We start from the raw sequence: 20,830 nt of genomic DNA, 5'->3' as shown, positions 1-20,830 counted from the left end.
AGCTTGAGGATTTTTGATAAGCATGAATAACTTAAAGTTCAGGCCAAAGAATCAAGAATGATGTTTTTCTTCTTTCCTTTCCTACTTATTCAAAAGAGGGCAATGTACAATAAAAGGTTACCAGTCAAAGATGTTGCTTCACATGAATACATGGATATTTTAAAAAATCTGACCAGAGATGTCAGTCAGTGTTGCCTTCAAAGCTGAGTCTTTGTTAGCTGTGTATTCACAGATACATTCACAAGCACCAATTATGAGCTATATATTAACCTGGCTTTAAATTAGGCTACGGAAAAATCAGTGATTTGCAATTTTGTAGTCTTTCACATATATTTCCATGAAACTGATAACAGCAGTATATATTTAGTTATTGTATTGTATTGCTACTTTCTCACAATGCAACCATTTGAATTACTCTTGTCATCATCATCGTAGCTAATAGCAATTAGAACATTTTATGTTCACATGCTTTACATGTATTCCCACACCTAAACTTCATACCTACCACATGAGGTAGGTGTCGTTTTTACTTCTTTTTGAAAGATGAGGAATGTGGGCATGACAGGATTAACTTTAATTTTAAAACAATGGTGCAGTAAAACAATTTTTCTTCTTAATTTATTTTCAAAATTAATTAACCCAGTAAAAATGTTTTGTTAACTGGCCCTATATGGGAATGAGACAGTTATTGTGTTTGACTGCCAATTTCATTAATGCATTTCTGTTTCCGTATATAATACCCAAACTTTCGTGAGAATGTACGTTGGCTGGCTAAAATTGCTAAGAACAACAATAGTATAAAATCTAATTTTATTACTAGTGTTATTTATGGGTAAGTTAAAATATATATAAAACACAATTCTACTATGGATTTTCATTAACCAGTGTTCATTTGATCAGGAAAGTTCATATTTTTACCTTTGTATTATCTATTGAAAAGAGAATTTGGAGAGAAAGTTTAGCAACCAAACATTTTAATCCCTTTAAGTAGCATATATTTACAAGCAACCAACTAATGTGGTAATTAATTATCCTTCACTACTTATTAGGAGAAGCCTGACGCCATCTCTTATAACACATGGTTGGGGTTAGACCAAGGAGCGTGTCGGTTTGCCAATAAACTGAATATATTCTGCATTTAGAACTTTTCGCTAAATATATTTGGTATTCCCAGTAGCGCTTCTGAATTAGTAAGATTTAAATATACATAATTATTATATGTTCAAAGCACAGCATCAATCAAAAATTCTGATTGCACTGATGCATGCATACAAGGTTATCTGGCTCTTTCCTCCGACTTAATAATTGATGTGATTACTCGCTAAGAGATTATGGTTGTAAAAGACTGTGTGACATCATCATGAAATCAGTGAAGAGCTTAGTGAATTGGTTAGACAGAAGGAAGAGATTGATTATAAATCAATAGGAATTTCATGGTAATGTACAGTGAGTGAAATAGAATTATAAAAAAGCACAACCCTTTAAAATTTAAAGATAGCCTATAAATACCCAATCTAAAGTAGGAATTTGCAGGTTACAGTAATGATGGTGATTATGATTTTAATGACTAACACTTACAGAGCAATTTCCAGTCTCTGTTCTAAGTATGTTTCATGTATTGATTCTTAATTCTCACAGCAACACCGTGACTTGGAAACTATTAGTAGTCTCATTTTAGAGACGATGTGGAAGCACATAGAGGTTATATAACTTTCCTGAGATCACAGAGTAAGTAGCAAGAGAGCCATACAAATCCAGACATAGTCTTAACCGCTGTACTAGCCTCTTTTTCAACCATATAATTCGAATGTTCATGCCGTATATAACACCGGTATTTATTGGGTTTTTACTCTGTGTTTAGGAAGCAGGTAAGGTGATCAAAGATAGACAGGACTTCTGTGCTCATGGACCTGGAGTCTCATGGGAATTCCAGTAATTGAACAAAATCCCCCCTGCAAATGATACATTCCTATCGCCCCAATTTAACTGGAGTCTGCATGTGGGGCTGTAGGTGTTATTAAAGAAAGGTTTCCTACTTTGAGTGGGAAATTCATAGAGATAATTAAAATCCCTAACTATTCTAAGATTGTGTATAAAGACCATCGTTAAGTGTTAAATTTTACATTCATAATTTTTCTAATGTACCAAAATACAAGTAAGACAATCTTTGAAAACTATTTCTAATATTATTTTACTGGCAGCTCTTAATAGTCATACTAACGTTCAACACGGTGTTAGCTTCAAATCCTAGTTACAAATTTTAATAAGGCTTTTGTGATTATCACTATGAAGAGAAGTATTGTCATGCTTCAGGCATAAAGAATGAAGATAAGATCTTTGAGTCTTTGCTTGCTATCTGTCTTCCCCTCTGGATTGTAAACTTTATGGGGAAAGAGTCCCTCTGTGTCTGTTCACCCAGCCCCAGTGCCCAGCCTGGCACTGGGAGCCACTCATTAAATGTTTAGTGGGTAGCTAGATGGATGAATGAAATCTAAAGAAGCAGGCCAGCCTGAAGTACTATTATTAATCCCATATACTTCCTCTTGACTGAACATGGTGAGTTCAGAACACTTACTGGAGTCCTTCACCATCTTACTTAAAATGTGCAAGTTTCATGTACTTGTAATCATGGAATTCTGTATGCGAGGCTTTACATCCATACAGATCTTGGGTGATATTTTTGATTAATGTAAATAATACAAGGATTCTCAGGTTAAGGACTGTAGCTTCCATTACACACTTAATTCTTGATATCCAAATACTTGTGTTTTTTTAAAGCATTTCTAAGTTAAACACTAATTAGCCTCTTTAAGTAATCAAAGATGGATTTTTGTTACTTGCAACCCAAAGAGAGCTAACTCTTAAGAACATCTTTTATCTAAAGGCACTGATGAGGAAAAATTGCAGATAGCATATAAATGACGAAATGGAACGGCTTCTAAAAGGAAACATACTGAGAAGTTTATGTTCGGAGATTGCAAGAAAGAATGTGGAGGGCAAATATTCTGCTTTGAATGACTGAAAAGTCAAGTGGTAATCGTGGCTTTCAGTATGGATAAATTTAGCACTCAACATCCTCAACGATCACCTAACATCTCAAATTGATTATTTCTAAAACTAAGTTCTTTAAATCATCCACCCCATTTAAAACCTGGCCCTTCTACCCTATCAATATTCCCCATCTTGGTAAATTCAATCCCGTTATTGCAGTCGCTCAGCCACAAAAATTTGGGGGTCATCCTCAACTCTTCTGTTTCTCTTATACCCTGCACCTGGTCCAGAATCTGCCTGCTGCAAGAATCTGCCGCTTCTTAAGGCATTCACGGCAGTCGCCCTGGTACAAGTTGGTACAACCCTCACATGGATCAGGGCAGCGACCCTTTATCATTCAGCCCATCTGCCTTTGTCTCCCTTAGGCCAGAGTGGTAGTGATGATGTTGCTTCTCTGCTCAGAACCTTCCAATCACTTCCCATCCCACTGCAGATAAATGCTAAATCCTTAAAATGCCCAACAAGCCCTTTACAGTCCATCCTGAAATCCTACTTAGACTCATTTCGTACTATTTTCTACCCACTCCTTCCACCTTCCTTTCAGGGGCTCTGCATTTGCTGTTCCCTCTCCCCCGAAGGCTGTTCCTCCAGATGCCCAAGTGGGACTCTACCCCATGCTCACATGTAACCTCAGTGCCACCTGACCGCCATATATAAAAGTACAGCCCCTCAGTTCCCGACACTCCCTGTCTCCTTTGCTGCTTTATTCTTGGGCATCGCACTTAGAGCCACCACCCATGCATGTTCGTAATTACTTTATTGTTGTCTCACCAGCCTGCTTTGACTGAAGGCCAGACTCCTTCAGGGCAGAGATTTTGCCTGTTTTCCTCATTACTCTATCCCCAGAGCTCTATCTTCAGTGTCTCAGTAATCACAGTTGGTGCCCTGTAAGTATTTATTAAACAATCAAGAATGTCTTCATCTCTTGGCTCTGTTCCATGATGGCGTCATTCTCACCCGGTCCCCTCTTCAGAGTAACAGTATTGCCATTAAGCACCTCAAAGCCTATTCCTGTCAACTAAGCATGCTGGGAAGAGGGCCAGCTCCTTCCTCATCCCTCCACTCAGAGCCAAGGAGGGGTCTTGGCTCTTCTAGAGCCAGGTTTTGTGGCAAGTAGGTGGAAACCCTAGATTGGCCTGGCCTGCATCACTTGCCCAGATTCTCCCCTAGAACAAGAGAATCCTATTTTTTAGTGCCTTCACCAATGATTATACATGAGTATCTACTTGAGAAAATAGTGATATTAAATGGTGAAATCAGTTTTTCACTTGAGTGTTTGCATTTCCAAGTGGAATGTTCATCCATGTAGGTTGAGCCAAAATTAATTGTCTGAATTTAAGGAAACCAATTAAGTGTGTCCTCAGGAAATGAAAAGGAAATGTGAATAAGACAAGCCCTGAAACAATGTGAGTCAATATCTCAGAGGTTTTTGATAAAATGAATATTTCTGCCTCAAACACCTAATGTAGAAGTTTTCAAGTTTTCAAAGGTACGATTTCATTATATAATCATCCACTCTAAGTTAAGAGTCAGGTACATATCAGTACAAGGTTTCCCAAATTTTAGATGGTGATCTGCCTTCTCAATTTTTGCCATTTCTGTGGGCCTTTTCTGCTAATGTGTACCTAGTATTTTTTCTTAAAAACTAACTTACCATTTTTACTTATATAAACCTAAAGAAAATGGAAACTAATTTCCTGAGTATGAAAACCAGTATCATTGCCATAAGTAGATGTTAACAAAGTAATAATTAAACAATGAACAATGCCAATAATAGTAAATATAATGAAAAAATAAGCTGTTCTCCATTTTAAATATTAGCAACGTGGTCTTGCCTATTCATACAACTGAACCTGCTTCCTCTTTGTTTGTGATGTTAGCACTGAAGGGATATGAAAGAGCTAGTAGCCCCCAAATCCAGCTTTCTCTTGAAACTAATGGGAAGACTAAAAGGGAATTAATTCCTCCCTAGGTGACTAAATGTTATTTGTTGGCTTTTCTGTGTGTCACATACCACAGATATATGTCACCCACTCGTGTTTGTGTATGATACGCCACAAATCACACATACAACATTAGAATACACTGTTTACTAATAATGCACATTCTTCAGATTTAGAAGGGTTTTCTTTTCCTGTCTGTGGACTTCAAGAAAGTGATGTCTGATTTTGTAAGCTCTGAAGCAAGATAGCAATATAATATTGAATTTAATCAGAATCCAATTAGGAAGTTTCAGCTAGTATAGAAACAAATACTTACTTTGGCCAAATGTATAAATCTTATGAACTTTAGTTTGTAGGAGCTTTGGTACTTTTGTCCACCTTGCCCATGAATTCTCTAGAAGCTTGTAAATGTTCTGATTATAGGTTACAAATTTTCATGTTGTTATTATCCGAAGAAGGAGAGATTTTGGTCACGGGAATTCCCATTTATTTAAAATGAAGAAAGGCTTTCTTCCCTGACATTCTAGATTAGACCCCAAGTAAGGTCTTTTCTGAGTTTTAGATGCGTTAAGAAGCACGTGTTTTTGTCTTGTTTTTTAAAATTGAGTCAATCTCTTATGATAAATTAATTTATAATAACTTCAGTGATGTCAAGACAAGTATATCTCATTATTTGGGAAAAAGTGGCTTTTGGTAACTTGTCTTCTACACAGTGTCAAATATTTAAGCTGTTTCCTGACAAATGTTGATGTTTAACTCAAGTGAAGTCCAAGTGGAAAGTGTACCTTCAAGCTACCACTTATCATGTAAGTCAGCTCATTACCATCAGGTAGTCAAGAAATCTGTTGAGTTTTACATAATTAAGTCACAGCAAATATATTTTCTTAAAATTCCATGTTTTGAAAGTCAATGCCAACTTCACTCTCAGCACTGTGAAGATATCACTACTGAAAATTCTGGACAGTAATATTCTTTATTTTAACAACCTCTACTTTTTATATGTAAAGGAAAATGTATTCACTGCTGAAATTAGGGGAAAATCATCACCCATAATCCCATCCCTCAGAAAGACCATTGTTAGTATTGTTGATCTTTCTTTCCAGGCTTACGTTCTATAAAATGTTTCTCTTAGAAAGTGGAGGTTATTCCATATATTTAGTTACCTGGTATCAGAATTTTCCCCAGGTCATTAATAATTCTCATAAACATGTTAGTGTGTGTGTAACATTCCATTGTGATTATGCACCACAATTTAGCCATTTTCCTATTGGTAGACACGTCTTATATTCCCAGCTTCCTCCATTCAGCACCCTTGCGGTAATCACCTAGTAGCAGTCAAGTGGCTATAGATTTAGTAAAATCTATGGGGCTGTTGTTGAGGAGCCTGATAATCACATACACGGAGGATGTCAGGATAGGTGCTAAAAGAATGGCAATAATAATAAAAGCCTTCGACATACTATTATTCTTGTCACATACCATTTGAAATTATTGAAATAATGGTGCAGCCTGTCAATTAGTGTTGTGCTATAAATCTAGTGATATGCCACTTTTCTACTAGAATTAAATTAGTTTTTATCATTTGTTTCTATTTTAGTGTACTGTCAACACACTAGAAGTTGAGTTGACAGAGGAAAAATCTACAGGATATGAAAGTTGAGATATGATTTACAAAAAATTTCAAAATGTAGACCATATATCAAGTTAATTCTCATAAGGTGTGGAACTCAGCCATCCTTCTGGGTTGGGCTTCCAACGTCATAGAACATGAAAAGTGAAACTGGAAGTCCTAAAAGATATGCTGTCAACTCTCTCCTGCCCATTTCCACTTCAGTATGTGACTCAATGCCTTTACAAAATTTCATTGTGTTACGTTGAAGCTTAGGCTACTGTTTAATAGCTGTATTAGTCAGATTGGGCTCGTATGGGTAGAGTATCCAAAACTCCCAAACCTAGAGGCTTTAAACTACAAGTGTTTCTTTCTCATTCATACTACATGTCCATCACAGGTGCGATTCAGATCTGATCAATTGCATCTTCACTTCAGAATCCTGACTGAAGAAGCAGCCACTCTCTGGGCCATGCTGGTCTCATGGCAAAGGGAAAATGGTGAACCATGCTCTTCAGTTGCTTTTAAAGCTGTCATTTCACTTTCGCTTACATTCCACTGGCTGAAACAAGCCATATAACAAAACCTGATGTCTGTGAGATGCCAGTGAGAAGGGGAAGTATGTCTTCCTAAAGGCATGGGACCACAAGTCCCATGGCCAGGCTGAATGTCAGTGAGAGTGAGGCAGGGAAGCATAATCTTTCCATGGAGGATGAAGGACAGAAGACATGCAAAGACTAAATAATAATACACCCCAAATAATCTACCCCAAAGTATTTTTAAACAATAATACAGTCAATCCTACCAGCCAATAATAAGGACCATTTAAAAATGTTTCCAGAGGATCTAAGAATAAATCACAGGTCCTGAGAGATCCCTAGGGGTCCACGAGTTGTTCTTTCATCTGCCTTTACTGTCTGCACCTTCCTCCTTCATATCCCTTCCCTCAGCATCTACAGCCTCAAGCCTTTACAGAAATAACAAGGTAATTTATTCCATCCAGATAGATTACTTATATAAATATGTCAATAAAATATCCTCAAAATATGTAAAAACTACCCCAAATGACTCTTTATTTAAAAAGAGGAGTAAGGGCTTCCCTGGTGGCGCAGTGGTTGAGAGTCCGCCTGCCGATGCAGGGAACATGGGTTCGTGCCCCGGTCTGGGAAGATCCCACATGCCGCGGAACGGCTGGGCCCGTGAGCCATGGCCGCTGAGCCTGCGCGTCCGGAGCCTGTGCTCCGCGACGGGAGAGGCCACAACAGTGAGAGGCCCGCGTACCGCAAAAAAAAAAAAAGGAAAAAAAAAAAAGAGGAGTAATAAAGTCAAGTGCCTTCAATGGCCAGGCAGGTTTAAATGAGCATTGGTGGGTATGTGGGGCAGTCTCTTGTTGCTCCATCCCATGCTTTCTATCTATCATCGTAGGACCAGTGTTCCTGATCGTCTAGTTTTGCACAAGAAACCAGAAATCTGGAACATAAATGAAAGCTCCCAAGTTCTAAATGTTGGTAACTAAACAAAATTAAAATACAGTGTTTGGGTTAGGCAGAAAATGTGTGCAAGGTGGATCTAGCTGAAGTTTCAGGTTGCAACCTCTGATGTGAAGCTTTACAGTTATAGACATTTCACTATCTTGTGTTTTTTAATCCAGCAACAGCTCTACCAGCTGTTTTCCTTCTTTTGCAGTTGAGACTCTGTGGCTTCTGCTAGGTTAAGGGACTAAAATCAATACAGGTGAGTTGTAAGTGGCCACATTGCTTCTAGTACATTAAGCCTTAAGTATATTAGGTAGACCTTGTCTGTGGTGGTGCAAGCTTGCTGTTTGTTGGTGCACAAGGGTAAATCGTTTTTATAGAGAGTTTGTGGAAGGAAAGAATTAATATTTGAAGTTTGACATTAGTAAGATAGAAAAGAAGGGCATTTAAGGCTTAATACGAGGTAACTGAAGGTTGGTAAGGATGGAAACCAAAAGTAGGGATAAAGATACTAAAGGGAAGTTTGGATCATACAATAATCAAACTTTACTTTACTCATAATTTGCCCAGTGTTTTGCAATCTCCAGTCACTGAATGATCCTTGCAAGATTTTAGCCACATACTCAACAACCTGGATTATTATTTCCCTAATGTATTTAATACTTAAATATATTTATTTTAAAAGGCTTTATATCATTGCTATAAACAGAACACGACTAATACTCTCTCCTTACAAGATAGTAGTTTTAATTTTCTTCCCATAAAAATGAAAGCAAAGCAGTTACTTAGAGAAAAGTTTACAACTTAAAACTACAATGAATAGCAAAAACAAACATACTTGATTTGCCAAAAATGTGTACCTAGAAATAAGTTTTGCAGTGAGCTAACCAGAGTGTTGATGACTTATTAATAGAGTGATATTCTGTTCTTGATCACTTAGTTTAAGATGAGTTATTTACTGTAAATATATCCTTAGGTCAGAGTCAGTTTGAATTATGACTGTGTTTTTTGGGGTGTTTACCAGACATCTGTGTGCTACTGAAAGCATCTGAGTTATTTATGTTTGTGTAACACCCTATTTTTTGTGTCGTTATTTAGAACCTAATTTTAATCTATGTGTGTAAAGTATATTACCACTGATGTCCCAATATTGGCCTCATCCAAAAGAATTATATCTATGAATCAATTAACAATTAAAACAATTAAAAATGTCATCCACCTAAAACCATCGTATTTGTACAAGTACTGGTCTCTGGGAACCACTAATGTGGTCCATGATTAGAAGTCAGAGAATATCTTTATCTCTGTGCTTACTGTACTCGGGAGAATCCCTGACACATGCGAAATGCTTATTAATTCCGTAGTGACTGAAAGGGAATTCTGGATAGAAACGTTGTTCCCCAAGATGCGTGTCATTCACCCGGGCTGCCGAGCTAGAATTAGCCTGCCTTCTTGTTACCACCACCCATATGACCTCCATCATCAGGACCTATTCGCAAATTCCAGGTCTGTTCCATCCCTCCAACTCTACTGCCATCACTTGCACATGAAGCTTTATTATCTTTTAGACAAAGTGCTGCAGTGCACTCCCTACAGAGCTCCCACCAAGATTCTCCATCTTCTCCCTCTGTCCCCACAAAGATCTGTGAAAGCACAGACCCGATGGCATCACAGATCTGATCCTTCTTCAGGGCGCTGCCCATTGCCTGCCCCCCAAAATTCCTTTTCTCGTTCCTTTGGCCTTCTAGACTCTTTAGCATAGGGCTGCTACCTGTCTCTCCAACTGCCTTTGCAGTTCCTTCCCATCATCCCTACCTGTAACTCGTCAGAACTGAGCTCCCTACGGCACTATGCTAGTTCCTGCCTCTGTGCCTTGACGTGTGTCATCCCTCTGCCTGGGTTACCACCCCCCAACCTCTACATGTGAAACTCACATTCATCTTTCAAAATCTACTCGAGATGTTGTCACCTCTTTATGCATGTTTCCCTTAACACTTAAAACATAAATATTTAGGAAATACATCATTTAAGTATTGAATGAATACACTAGTTGTTTTGCTGTCTTTCTTATTCTTTCTTTGTGTTTTGTTCCTTATCGTCTTAGCCTCAATATAATCAGCTGTATTCAAGCTCTCAAGCTGATGGTCAGTGTTAATGTCCCAGTTTTGTCTTTGTGAAATTTATGCATTTATTGGGATGTGTCTTGGAGGACTTTCAAAACCATGGAGCTAGAAAATTCATTCTAAATTCTGAGCTGCCACATTTGAGAACTGTGACCAGCCAAATGTTACCCCGCTGACACCATGGTGAATTGCTACTGATACTTGTTCTGAATCTTTCCCCATTCAGCGTTACTTTGTCATTGCATGAATCATCCCTTAGGGACACGTAGGGAGTAGATCAAACTTATTTTTTGATGACACTAGAGAAGCGTTTTCTTAATCCTTGGGTTGTGTTTCTTGCATTAAAATAGCAGTCAATTACATACAAAATCTAATTTGATATCTACCTTTAACAAGACATTAGGCTAGTGAATAAAAACTAGCATATGGGCCTATCGATGTCAGAGACCATATAGGACATTTTGTCTGCAAGGAACTTATGAATTAGTAGGAAAATTGGATAATAAACATAAAACCACAATTAAATGTAAAATGTTCCTTTGCTGAAAATGATGAAGAAAGGGAACCTGGTATATGAAAAGAGGCCCCATTTTACGTTTAGTCTGAGAAGTCAGGAAAAGCAGTCCTAGGAAAGTGAAAATTGAGTATATTTTGAGATGAACATGTTTAATATTCATTTTTACATCATTGACAAATCATTTGTCAATGGTTCAAGAGTTAACTAAAGTCACAGATAGTTACCACAACATAATAGGGGAGGCATAGACTTTGGAATTAACCGGAACTGATTTGAATCCACATGATACCTCTTACCAGCTGTGCATCTTAGCAAGTTCTTTACTTTTATTTATTTTTTTAACATCTTTATTGGGGTATAATCGCTTTACAATGATGTGTTAGTTTCTGCTTTATAACAAAGCGAATCAGTTATACATATGTTCCCATATCTCTTCCCTCTTGCGTCTCCCTCCCTCCCACCCTCCCTATCCCACCCCTCCAGGCGGTCACAAAGCACCGAGCTAATATCCCTGTGCTATGCGGGTGCTTCCCACTAGCTATCTACCTTATGTTTGGTAGTGTATATATGTCCATGCCTCCCTCTCGCTTTGTCACAGCTCACCCTTCCCCCTCCCCATATCCTCAAGTCCGTTCTCCAGTAGGTCTGTGTCTTTATTCCTGTCTTACCCCTACGTTCTTCATGCCATTTTTTTTTCTTAACTTCCATATATATGTGTTAGCATACGGTATTTGTCTTTCTCTTTCTGACTTACTTCACTCTGTATGACAGACTCTAGGTCTATCCACCTCATTACAAATAGCTCAACTTCGTTTCTTTTTATGGCTGAGTAATATTCCATTGTATATATGTGCCACATCTTCTTTATCCGTTCATCCGATGATGGGCACTTAGGTTGTCTCCATCTCTGGGCTATCGTAAATAGAGCTGCAATGACCGTTTTGGTACATGACTCTTTTTGAATTATGGTTTTCTCAGGGTATATGCCCAGTAGTGGGATTGCTGGGTCATATGGTAGTTCTATTTGTAGTTTTTTAAGGAACCTCCATACTGTTCTCCATAGTGGCTGTACCAATTCACATTCCCACCAGCAGTGCAGGAGTGTTCCCTTTTCTCCACACCCTCTCCATCATTTATTGTTTCTAGATTTTTTGATGATGGCCATTCTGACTGGTGTGAGATGATATCTCATTGTAGTTTTGATTTGCATTTCTCTAATGATTAATGATATTGAGCATTCTTTCATGTGTTTGTTGGCAGTCTGTATATCTTCTTTGGAGAAATGTCTATTTAGGCCTTCTGCCCATTTTTGGATTGGATTGTTTTTTGTTACTGAGCTGCATGAGCTGCTTGTAAATTTTGGAAATTAATCCTTTGTCAGTTGCTTCATTTGCAAATATTTTCTCCCATTCTGAGGGTTGTCTTTTGATCTTGTTTATGGTTTCCTTTGCTGTGCAAAAGCTTTGAAGTTTCATTAGGTCCCATTTGTTTATTTTTGGTTTTACTTCCATTTCTCTAGGAGGTGGGTCAAAAAGGATCCTGCTGTGATTTATGTCATAGAGTGTTCTGCCTATGTTTTCCTCTAAGAGTTTGATAGTTTCTGGCCTTACATTTAGGTCTTTAATCTTTTAATTTTTAATTGTGATAAAAATACACATGACATAAAATTTCCATCTTACCTATTTTTAAACGTACAGTTCCTTAGTGTTGGGCTTGGTTATTGTGCAGCCGATCTCCAGAACTCTTTTCACCTTACAAAACTGAAACTCTGTACCCATGAAACAGCATCTCCCATTGTCCCCTCCCCCACCCCTGGCAACCACCATTCTACGTTCTGTCTCCATGGATTGACTACTCTGGCTACCTTGTGTATGTGGAATCCTACAGAAAATTTGTCTTTTTTGTGACTGGCTTATTTCACTTTGCATAATTTCCCCAAGGTTCATCCAGGTTGTTGCATGTGTCAGAATTTCCTTCCTATTTAAGGCTGAATAATATTCCTGAGTATGGATATGCCACATTTTGATTATTCACCTGTTGATGGACACTTGGGTTGATTCAACCTTTTGTCTGCTGTGAATGATGCTGCTATGAGCATGAATGTACAATCTTCTTTTTAAACTTTCTGGGTCCAGATTACCCATGTAGCAGAATGGGCTTTATTATAATGCAGTGTAATGAGGATTAAGTAAATTATATTACATAAAACCACATTCTACCTTGCCTAACGTATTATAGGTTTTAATAGGCATTAGTTGCTAACAATAATAGGATTTTAAATTTGGAAGGAAAGTTTATCTGATCTAGGATTTTCCAGAAGATGTTATTCTTACCAGTAGCGATAAAAAATGATTTTAGAATAGTCCACAAATATTTTTGAAAATTTAATAATGCTTCATTTGTTATATAGAGTACCATAGGAATGTAACAAGCATACCAAGGCTCATGACTGTGTGCATATTAGTGTTTAGGACAAGGCTAAAGTTGATGTTTAAGTCAAGTTCATTTTTTAAAAAATAGCAAAAATGATGAAAACGGGACGTGACTATCTGAGGCTTGGAAACACCGATGTGGAAAATAAGAGTGATCAGACCCAGAACAAAACTTTTATTTTTTTCCCCTTTCCCATTTCCTGTTTTTTTTCTTTTTGTCCATTCAAAAAATATTCAATGCAGGCTGAACTCTCATCTGTCTTGGGACTCATACAAAATAAGCCCAAGTTTTAACCTTGCAGTTAATTTTTTTGCAAGGCTAGTGTTGGCATAAGTGATTCAACCAAAATCAACTCAAGTTTTCTATAATCTACAAGCACACACCTCTCGGCAGGACACACCATGCTGAAGCATGTTATCTGAGCTGCCTCAAATGGAACCTGTCCTTTTATGGTGCCGCCAGGCCACAGGAAATCACAGACTTTGGGAAACTGTTCTAACAATCGTGCGTTCATAGCATTTGGATGGAGCCCCGCAAAACACAGTCATTAGTATTTCAGCCCTAAGTCATTGCCATATCTATGTTTTGTTATCTAAGCATTGCAGCTTAAGAGTGCTCTGAGCTGACCTAAGCTCACTGTTAGTACCAGATCACAAATTTTCAAGGCAATGTGGAAGTGTGTTAAAGAGCAGACAATAAGCCAGAATACCTGCAGGGAATACAATCTTGTTTGGCGTCATTAGTCACATGACTGTATCTGAGCCCCCTTCCCATCTGTAAGTCCAGCCGTCTCTCCCTCATGGCATGAGTCAGTGATGTTGAGAAATTTCTCAGCCTAGCCAATCTTTTATTTCATTTTCCCATGACAAATTCAGTTAACCAAATCACATTCTGTGGCTAAATCCACAAGTACAACATATTTCAACACGGTTTTGGGCAGTTGTGATGTTGCCAAATGGATAATATTATGTTTGCTGTTTTGTGATTGACAAGAAACTGAATTTTCAGTGTCCTGTGTTGCTCTTGACAAATGCTATCAAACCGCCTTCCCCCGGCCGGCATCTAGTGTTCATGAGAGGAAGCTAAATTATGAATCCAAGTTTTTAAACCTCAGACAGTTTCATTAATTATCTAATGGAGCTCTCATTAACGTTTCATTGTTTTGCCTTATTTTTCTGAAAAATTGATTGAAACTTGGAAAACGAAGGTAAAATAGAGGCTCTGTGCTGCAGTTTTTCATGTGTATAGCTATTACTTCTTGGGAATAAATCTAGGTAATCCTTATCTTTGATTGCCTCCTATTTTGCTCATCTCATCATACATGGATGGTTTTAAAATCATCCACACTTCATTTCCTGCAACTTTAATCTGCTCAGCTGGCGATTTCTCTCAGCCTCTGGATGTGTCAAACAGGACACACTGCCTGCCTTTCCTAGCCCATCACAAGCATCCCTCTAGTGGTGGATAAAAGAATTTCTTTATCTCCACTATCAACAAGTTTTCCAGGAGACCATGTCAACAAGTGAGAAATGCCCTAAAGTATATGATGAATATGATAAAGCAAATTGTCTCACAATGTTATGGAAATGCCTTTGTAAAAGGAAATTTAGCTACTCTGTTATTTTCTCTGATTCTCCTTATACACTATGTGTTACCAAAGAGATTCTGCTCTCCTTTGGCTGCCTCCTATGACTGTCATTTATCTGTTCTATGTAAGATACCACTCCATGCTCAAATCTATTTTAATTTCTCCTTTTGCATTTCAAGCTCCCAGTCAGCCACCAGGAAATGTTGTTTGGAATGCTACAGACACGAAAGTGTTACTTAATTGGGAGCAAGTGAAAGCCATGGAGAATGAATCAGAAGTAACCGGGTACAAAGTAAGTTGTGTCATTTGCAATGCTTTCTTTTCCTACCTCTGGCAGTACTTTTCAAAGGAAGCTAGATTTGAACAGTTTTTCTAAATGTTGATGTGTGATCTTTATAAACTACTTCTGACATACAGATGTCAAGCTGTTTATGAAAAGGGTATTTTTCCAAAACATCTGATTTCTTAAATATAAATTTAAGTGACATAATTCTGTTCATGTGGGAATTTTAGGCCAAATGTTGGTAAGTTGTTCATTCTGTTAGTTTCCTATTTCTGACGCTCACCCATATACTACTTAAAAAACAACTAATAGCATTGGCTCTGATTCTTTGGTCTCCTGTTCAAGATCTATACAGTAGGACCTTGCCCCCATCTCTCCATCCTCACAAATACCCAAGCAGCTGAACTTTTCATAGAAGAACTTTTTTCTTCCCCACCTCCTTCATTTTGAGCACTGATGATTCTACCACGTGCTGATCCCTAGTCGAAGGTGACAGAGCTATGAATGCAGCCTGTATTTTAGTGGGTATGGAAAACAAGCAATATAAATGAAGTAACATCAGAGTAATACGTTTATGAAAAAAATAAAAGAGGGCACTATAAAAAAATCAATGTGTTTGTTCATGCATTTTAGGTTTTCTATAGGACTAGCAGCCAAAATAATGTGCAAGTGCTAAACACAAAGAAAACTTCAGCCGAACTTCTGCTGCCCATTAAGGAGGACTACATTATTGAAGTTAAGGCCACAACGGATGGCGGGGACGGGACCAGTAGCGAACAGATCAGGATTCCAAGAATAACCAGTAAGTTGGTCGACGTCAACATCTCCTTAATTCCCGGCATCAGTTACGAGCCCCCAAGAGAGAGTCAGTCGGTGCCTCCCTCTCCACTCTTTGTTTTCCTACCGCTTCTTTCATCTGAATGCTGAGAAGGTCTTGGAATATGAGAGATGACGGCAGGAGGAATTCCTCACGAGTGGTGCAAAATAAGAACGATAAGAACAGAATAACAGAAAAAACATTGAGAAATATTTAGCAAATTTTATTAATTTAATTTTTTTCTCATTCTGAGCTATGCATAAATTTGCCTTTGGATTGTCATAAAACAGAATTCCTTAAGCATGTCTCAAGGGCGACATTGAACCCACAAAGTGTTTTTAAGATCTTTAATATTCCAGTTGTTTGCCTCTGAGAAATTATAGATGAATCTTATCAGTTCTTTACCAAGTAGAAAATTTAGCATTGTTAAATTAAGGTCAGAACCCATTTGGCCAAACCAAAAGACACTTTTTAAAAAAATTCTTAGTTTCTGATTTCAGTGGAGTTTCATACTTGCTTTTCTTTTCAAAATCCAAATGAAGCCTATTGTATTATAGAAATTGTACTTTTAGAGTTCAGGGAAACAGACTTTTCATAGGTATTTTACCAGTGACCGTGTTAGAAGAAATTTTATCTTTTAAATCTCAAGGGTGGAGTTTTGTGGCCTCAATTTAAGTACTGCAGAAGCCATGCTATTCTACGGTTCTTAGTAACCTAAATTACTTTGCTCCCTGTTTCTTTTCATTGAGGTTGGCCTAATCTATAATCTTGGGCATTCAGGATTAAAACCCTTATTTGTAATCTTGGAAAACAAAATGAGGGACATCATTAGCAAGTAAAGAGAAAGGGAGATGTGGAAACTTGGAGGAATTTTATCTCTTCATGAAATCATAAAGACTGCAATACTTAGACCAAAACAAACAAGTAACTAAATGGAGAAAATGGGAAATATTTATCTCAGAACTGAGTTCTGCAACATAAAAATATGTAAAAACCATTTAGGACTACAGATATTTTTAAAACTGTATGTGCTTCAATAGAGCAAAACCAGGAATTAATTTAAGATTATTATTATTATTATTATTTAGGTTTTTAATTAAGACCTGCTATCTTGTTCCTAAGATAGCTCAAGGTTCAGAGGTAAAATTACAATATGGCCAAAGTGGAACTGTTCAAAGGAGTAGGTTCTGTGCTTTCGCAGGAACAGACAGATGTTAGCATTTGAGGGTTGCTGAGTCAAGAGTAGCCTTTCCCTCTGACATCTGCCTTCTTGTTGAGTTTGCATAGATTGGTGCAGACAAAGGCCAACTATAGGAAAATGGAGCTTTTATTGATTGCTTTTTTAAGATGATATTTTATATTATACATAATAACTTATCTAAAAATGTACAGAAGAGAAACAAACATATTTCCTAACCCTTCTCCAATGAAGCTTTCTATAATTAAACCATTGAATTATCTCAAAAATGTCTGTAATGGAGTATAATTGTTTTCAAAATGATGACGTTGTTTTTCCACTTTCAATTGAAGTTAAATAATACTAGATGAACAAAGCCCAGAATCCCTTAAGAAAACTTAAGTATATAAGAGCGTTTAGAGATACTCTTGGCAAATAATCTATACTACATTGTTACATAACATGAAGGCTAATGTTAACTTGTGGTAGTTAAGTTAGTTACTTAAATTGATACAGTCCTTATTAATGAGCTCTTTATCATCTTTGACAGATACGGATGCAAGAGGTTGTACATCAGCCATCTCCAATGCCCACCCTGTGTCAAGTTATATCTCTACAGTACTGTTCTTTATTGTAAACACCCTGTGGTGATAGTCACTTTTTTATTATTATTATTTATCGGAAAGTTCATTGGTTACAAAAAAAGTGCTTTCATGAAATGCAGTGATTATGCATGTTTTTTTCCAACTCTGTATTTTTAACTTTCTACATAGGTAAAATATGAATATAATAAAAAAAACAAACCCAGTAAATCCTTTTAGGGGAATCTGAAATGCCTTAATATTTACTTGATACACCAAAGGAATTTACATATTACATACATCCGATTTTTGATAGAGACATTCTTATGATTTTAAGCACTGCCTGTGGATAAAGGCTCACATGCTTCCATGTATACACACCCACATGCAGAAACATACTTTTGTGGGTTTGGTTTTGTTTTTTTTTTTACCGTAGAAAAACTCATTTACTCCAGATGCTTTGCTCCCATTGTAACAGCACTGTTTGGAAGACATAATTAGTGTTATTTGGAAATGCTCATTTGAAATACTCAAGGGTGAAAGATACATTTTAAAAATTACCCTGTTGGGCAGAGGGTGCATGTAATTCAAAAGCATGTTGTTGGAGATGCTACGGTAGACTTTGGAAGAGTGCTGTTTCGTCCGGGTATACTGCTGCGTGGTTGTGAGATTCTTTACAGATCACTGCTCTCTCTACTTCTCAAGCACTCACCCTTAAAATGTGGAGATAATAATACCCATCTTATCTGCCTCTCCCCCGTGAATTACTTGCTAAAAGATAAAGAAGGAAATGTGAAATTGCTTTGTTAGCCCTAATGCACTAGGCCTGTGCAATATATTAGTATGAATTTATTTAATCATATTGAAGTTCTGAGGACCAGCCACATTTTTAAAGTTTGCACTCCATTCTAGGTAATGTTTTCCTTTTCATTCCATGATATTATAAAACTGAAATGATCACATTTTATCCTCTCTCAAAAGGTTTAAAAAGTGAAATAAAGTAAAAAGGGATTGTTTCCTTCACACCTAAGAAAAAGCTTTCAGGTTTTATTAAAACGTGGTGGAGAAAATTAGGAACAACCTGAATCTTAATCCAGATATTAAACAAAATGTACGTGATCCTTCATTTCCAACCTCTGATTCCATCAAGGGACCCTCTCTTTTTTGGATGGTGGAGATGGTTTTTAATGAAATCCAACCGTTTATGAGAGTGAGTCTGGCAGGCTTTTTAGTTCCTGAGCTAAATTTGTAATAGAACCATGGCCATGCTGCTGACTTAGATATGTATGACTCAGTCTCTCAATACATGGTGTTCAAAGGATTGTCGAAGACATGACTTCATAGCAGTGTGTAAAAAATATATGAAAATCAGCAGATTGAGTGTTACACATTGCAAAATCAATTTTTTACCTCTTTCCTGTCCATTTCACATTTTGCAGGAACTTGTTCTTTGCAAAGATATCTGAATTTGAAACCAACAGATATCAAAGGAGGATACATATTAGCAAAATTCTGATATTACCATAGAGTGTTACTTTACATTTAGAGACCACATTTAAGATAAAGTCATTATACACAAAGAAGAAAAATATTTCTAACTTTCCTCTTCAAGGTCTGTATATACTGTATATATCTAGAAAAATTCTGAATGATGCGTAGATTTCATATGACCATTGTTATTTCGGGTCAAAAAGTGGAGAAACACTTTCTCCAATACCTGTATTTTATGCTACATGTAATGGAGTTGTATCTTTTTATTATTTGGTAATTCCTATAATATGTTCCTATACTTCTCATTTTCAAGGCAATTACTCTATTGTTTCATGGTGTTTCTAGAAATATATCTCCATGAGATATGTACTTTGTTTCATATTGAAAAGTATAAAATTTACCTTTAAATTCCTGTGTGTGTATCCTATGGTTATCTGTATGTATTATTTTTTATTATTCTAATAAAATTTATAAAAATCAAATTCCCATGCATGTTGAATTGTGGTATGGTCAAAAGAACATTTTAAGGGGGAAATAAGTGGGCACCGTAATAGTTATGCTGATGCTATCATTTCTTATATTCTTCAGCCTACTTTTAGTCTTTCCATCTTTTAATCTTTTTTTTTTTATATATACCCTAATGACTGAGTAAAATCAGCAGTTTGAGACAACGCCCTCTCTATTAAAGGGATTTCAGCTCTGGGGAGACGAGAGGAAAGAGAAGCAGAAAATTCACTTCATAGAATTACGGTATCTAGTTTCTTCTGACTTCTTCTGAAGTTAATGTGGCTACTCCCACTTTTCTGACAAATACCCTCTTAAGATTAATATCAATTTATCAGCTCTTTCATTGACTTTCTTCTTGGTATCAGTGTTAGAGACTTGCTTCTAAACAATCCTTGCGGTATAGTATATTCTAAATGTTTGAAAATGTATACCAGAAAAAGATTAGTTTTCAATTAGTAAAGAGTGTAAAAGTTATTGTTGATGTAAGGAAAATTAGAGCTAAAATAATAATCATTTTCTTAAATGAAAATTCAAAGATATATTCAGAAGTAGGAGAATTAAGTGAGAAAAGTACGTGTAGGGGTTGTACCACGGTATGAAGGTGTGTGTGTGTGTGTGTTCGTGTGTGTGTGTTTGTGTGTGAGTTAGTGTGTGTGTTCGTGTGTGTGTGGGTGGCTGTAAATTTAAGTCTAGTTGTACTAGGTGCATTATTGTACCCTAATAAAGGGCAAAGAGCTGGGGAATATGGAGAAACAGATTATAACACCAGAACCAGCCCTGATGTCCTCTCCCCCGAAGCCAGGGCTGTTTGATGTGGCACAATCAGGTCAGCAGTGAGTCATACTGCCTTGATCTGAATTGCATCCTCACCAGTTAGTGGCCCTGTGATCTTGTACTAGTTCTATAACTTCGCTAAGCCTCCATTTCCCTGTCGGCAGAATAGGACTACGGTGGTATTATCCTCATAGAGTTGTCAGATCTTCAGTGACTACTAAACTCCTCTGCACTGAAATTTCCTCTTTTCTGAAAATGGAGGTTATTGGTGCTACCCACTTAGAGGGCTGGGAGTTAGGAAACAAGATGATGTGTGAGTGCTTAGAACCATGCTCTCAGCATTCTTCTTCCCATCAGTAGGTAACTCTATGACACTGGAAGACAGAAGACGTCGTTCGAAGGTGGCTTTGTTGTATACATTTAGAGCTCTCCTTTGATCTCATTCTACTGAGAAGAAAGGT

General features: G+C 37.2%; 1 protein-coding gene across 1 annotated transcript in view; it reads left to right on the top strand.

Annotated features, from left to right (window-relative positions):
* CNTN3 (contactin 3) overlaps positions 1–19,561 on the top strand; it is a 323,792-nt gene extending 304,231 nt beyond the window's left edge. The window contains exons 21-23 of the mRNA XM_060022922.1: positions 14,919–15,031; positions 15,656–15,824; positions 17,567–19,561. Of these exons, the coding sequence (XP_059878905.1) occupies positions 14,919–15,031; positions 15,656–15,824; positions 17,567–17,667 (383 nt within the window). The 3' untranslated portion in view covers positions 17,668–19,561. The remainder of the gene's footprint in view (positions 1–14,918; positions 15,032–15,655; positions 15,825–17,566) is intronic.
* The last annotated feature ends 1,269 nt before the right edge of the window (positions 19,562–20,830 follow it).

The sequence above is a fragment of the Delphinus delphis genome, chromosome 10, assembly GCF_949987515.2.
Source record: "Delphinus delphis chromosome 10, mDelDel1.2, whole genome shotgun sequence".
In the NCBI taxonomy this organism is placed as follows: domain Eukaryota; kingdom Metazoa; phylum Chordata; class Mammalia; order Artiodactyla; family Delphinidae; genus Delphinus; species Delphinus delphis.
Note: the sequence above shows the minus strand (reverse complement) of the source record. Positions and strands in the feature narration are given on the sequence as shown.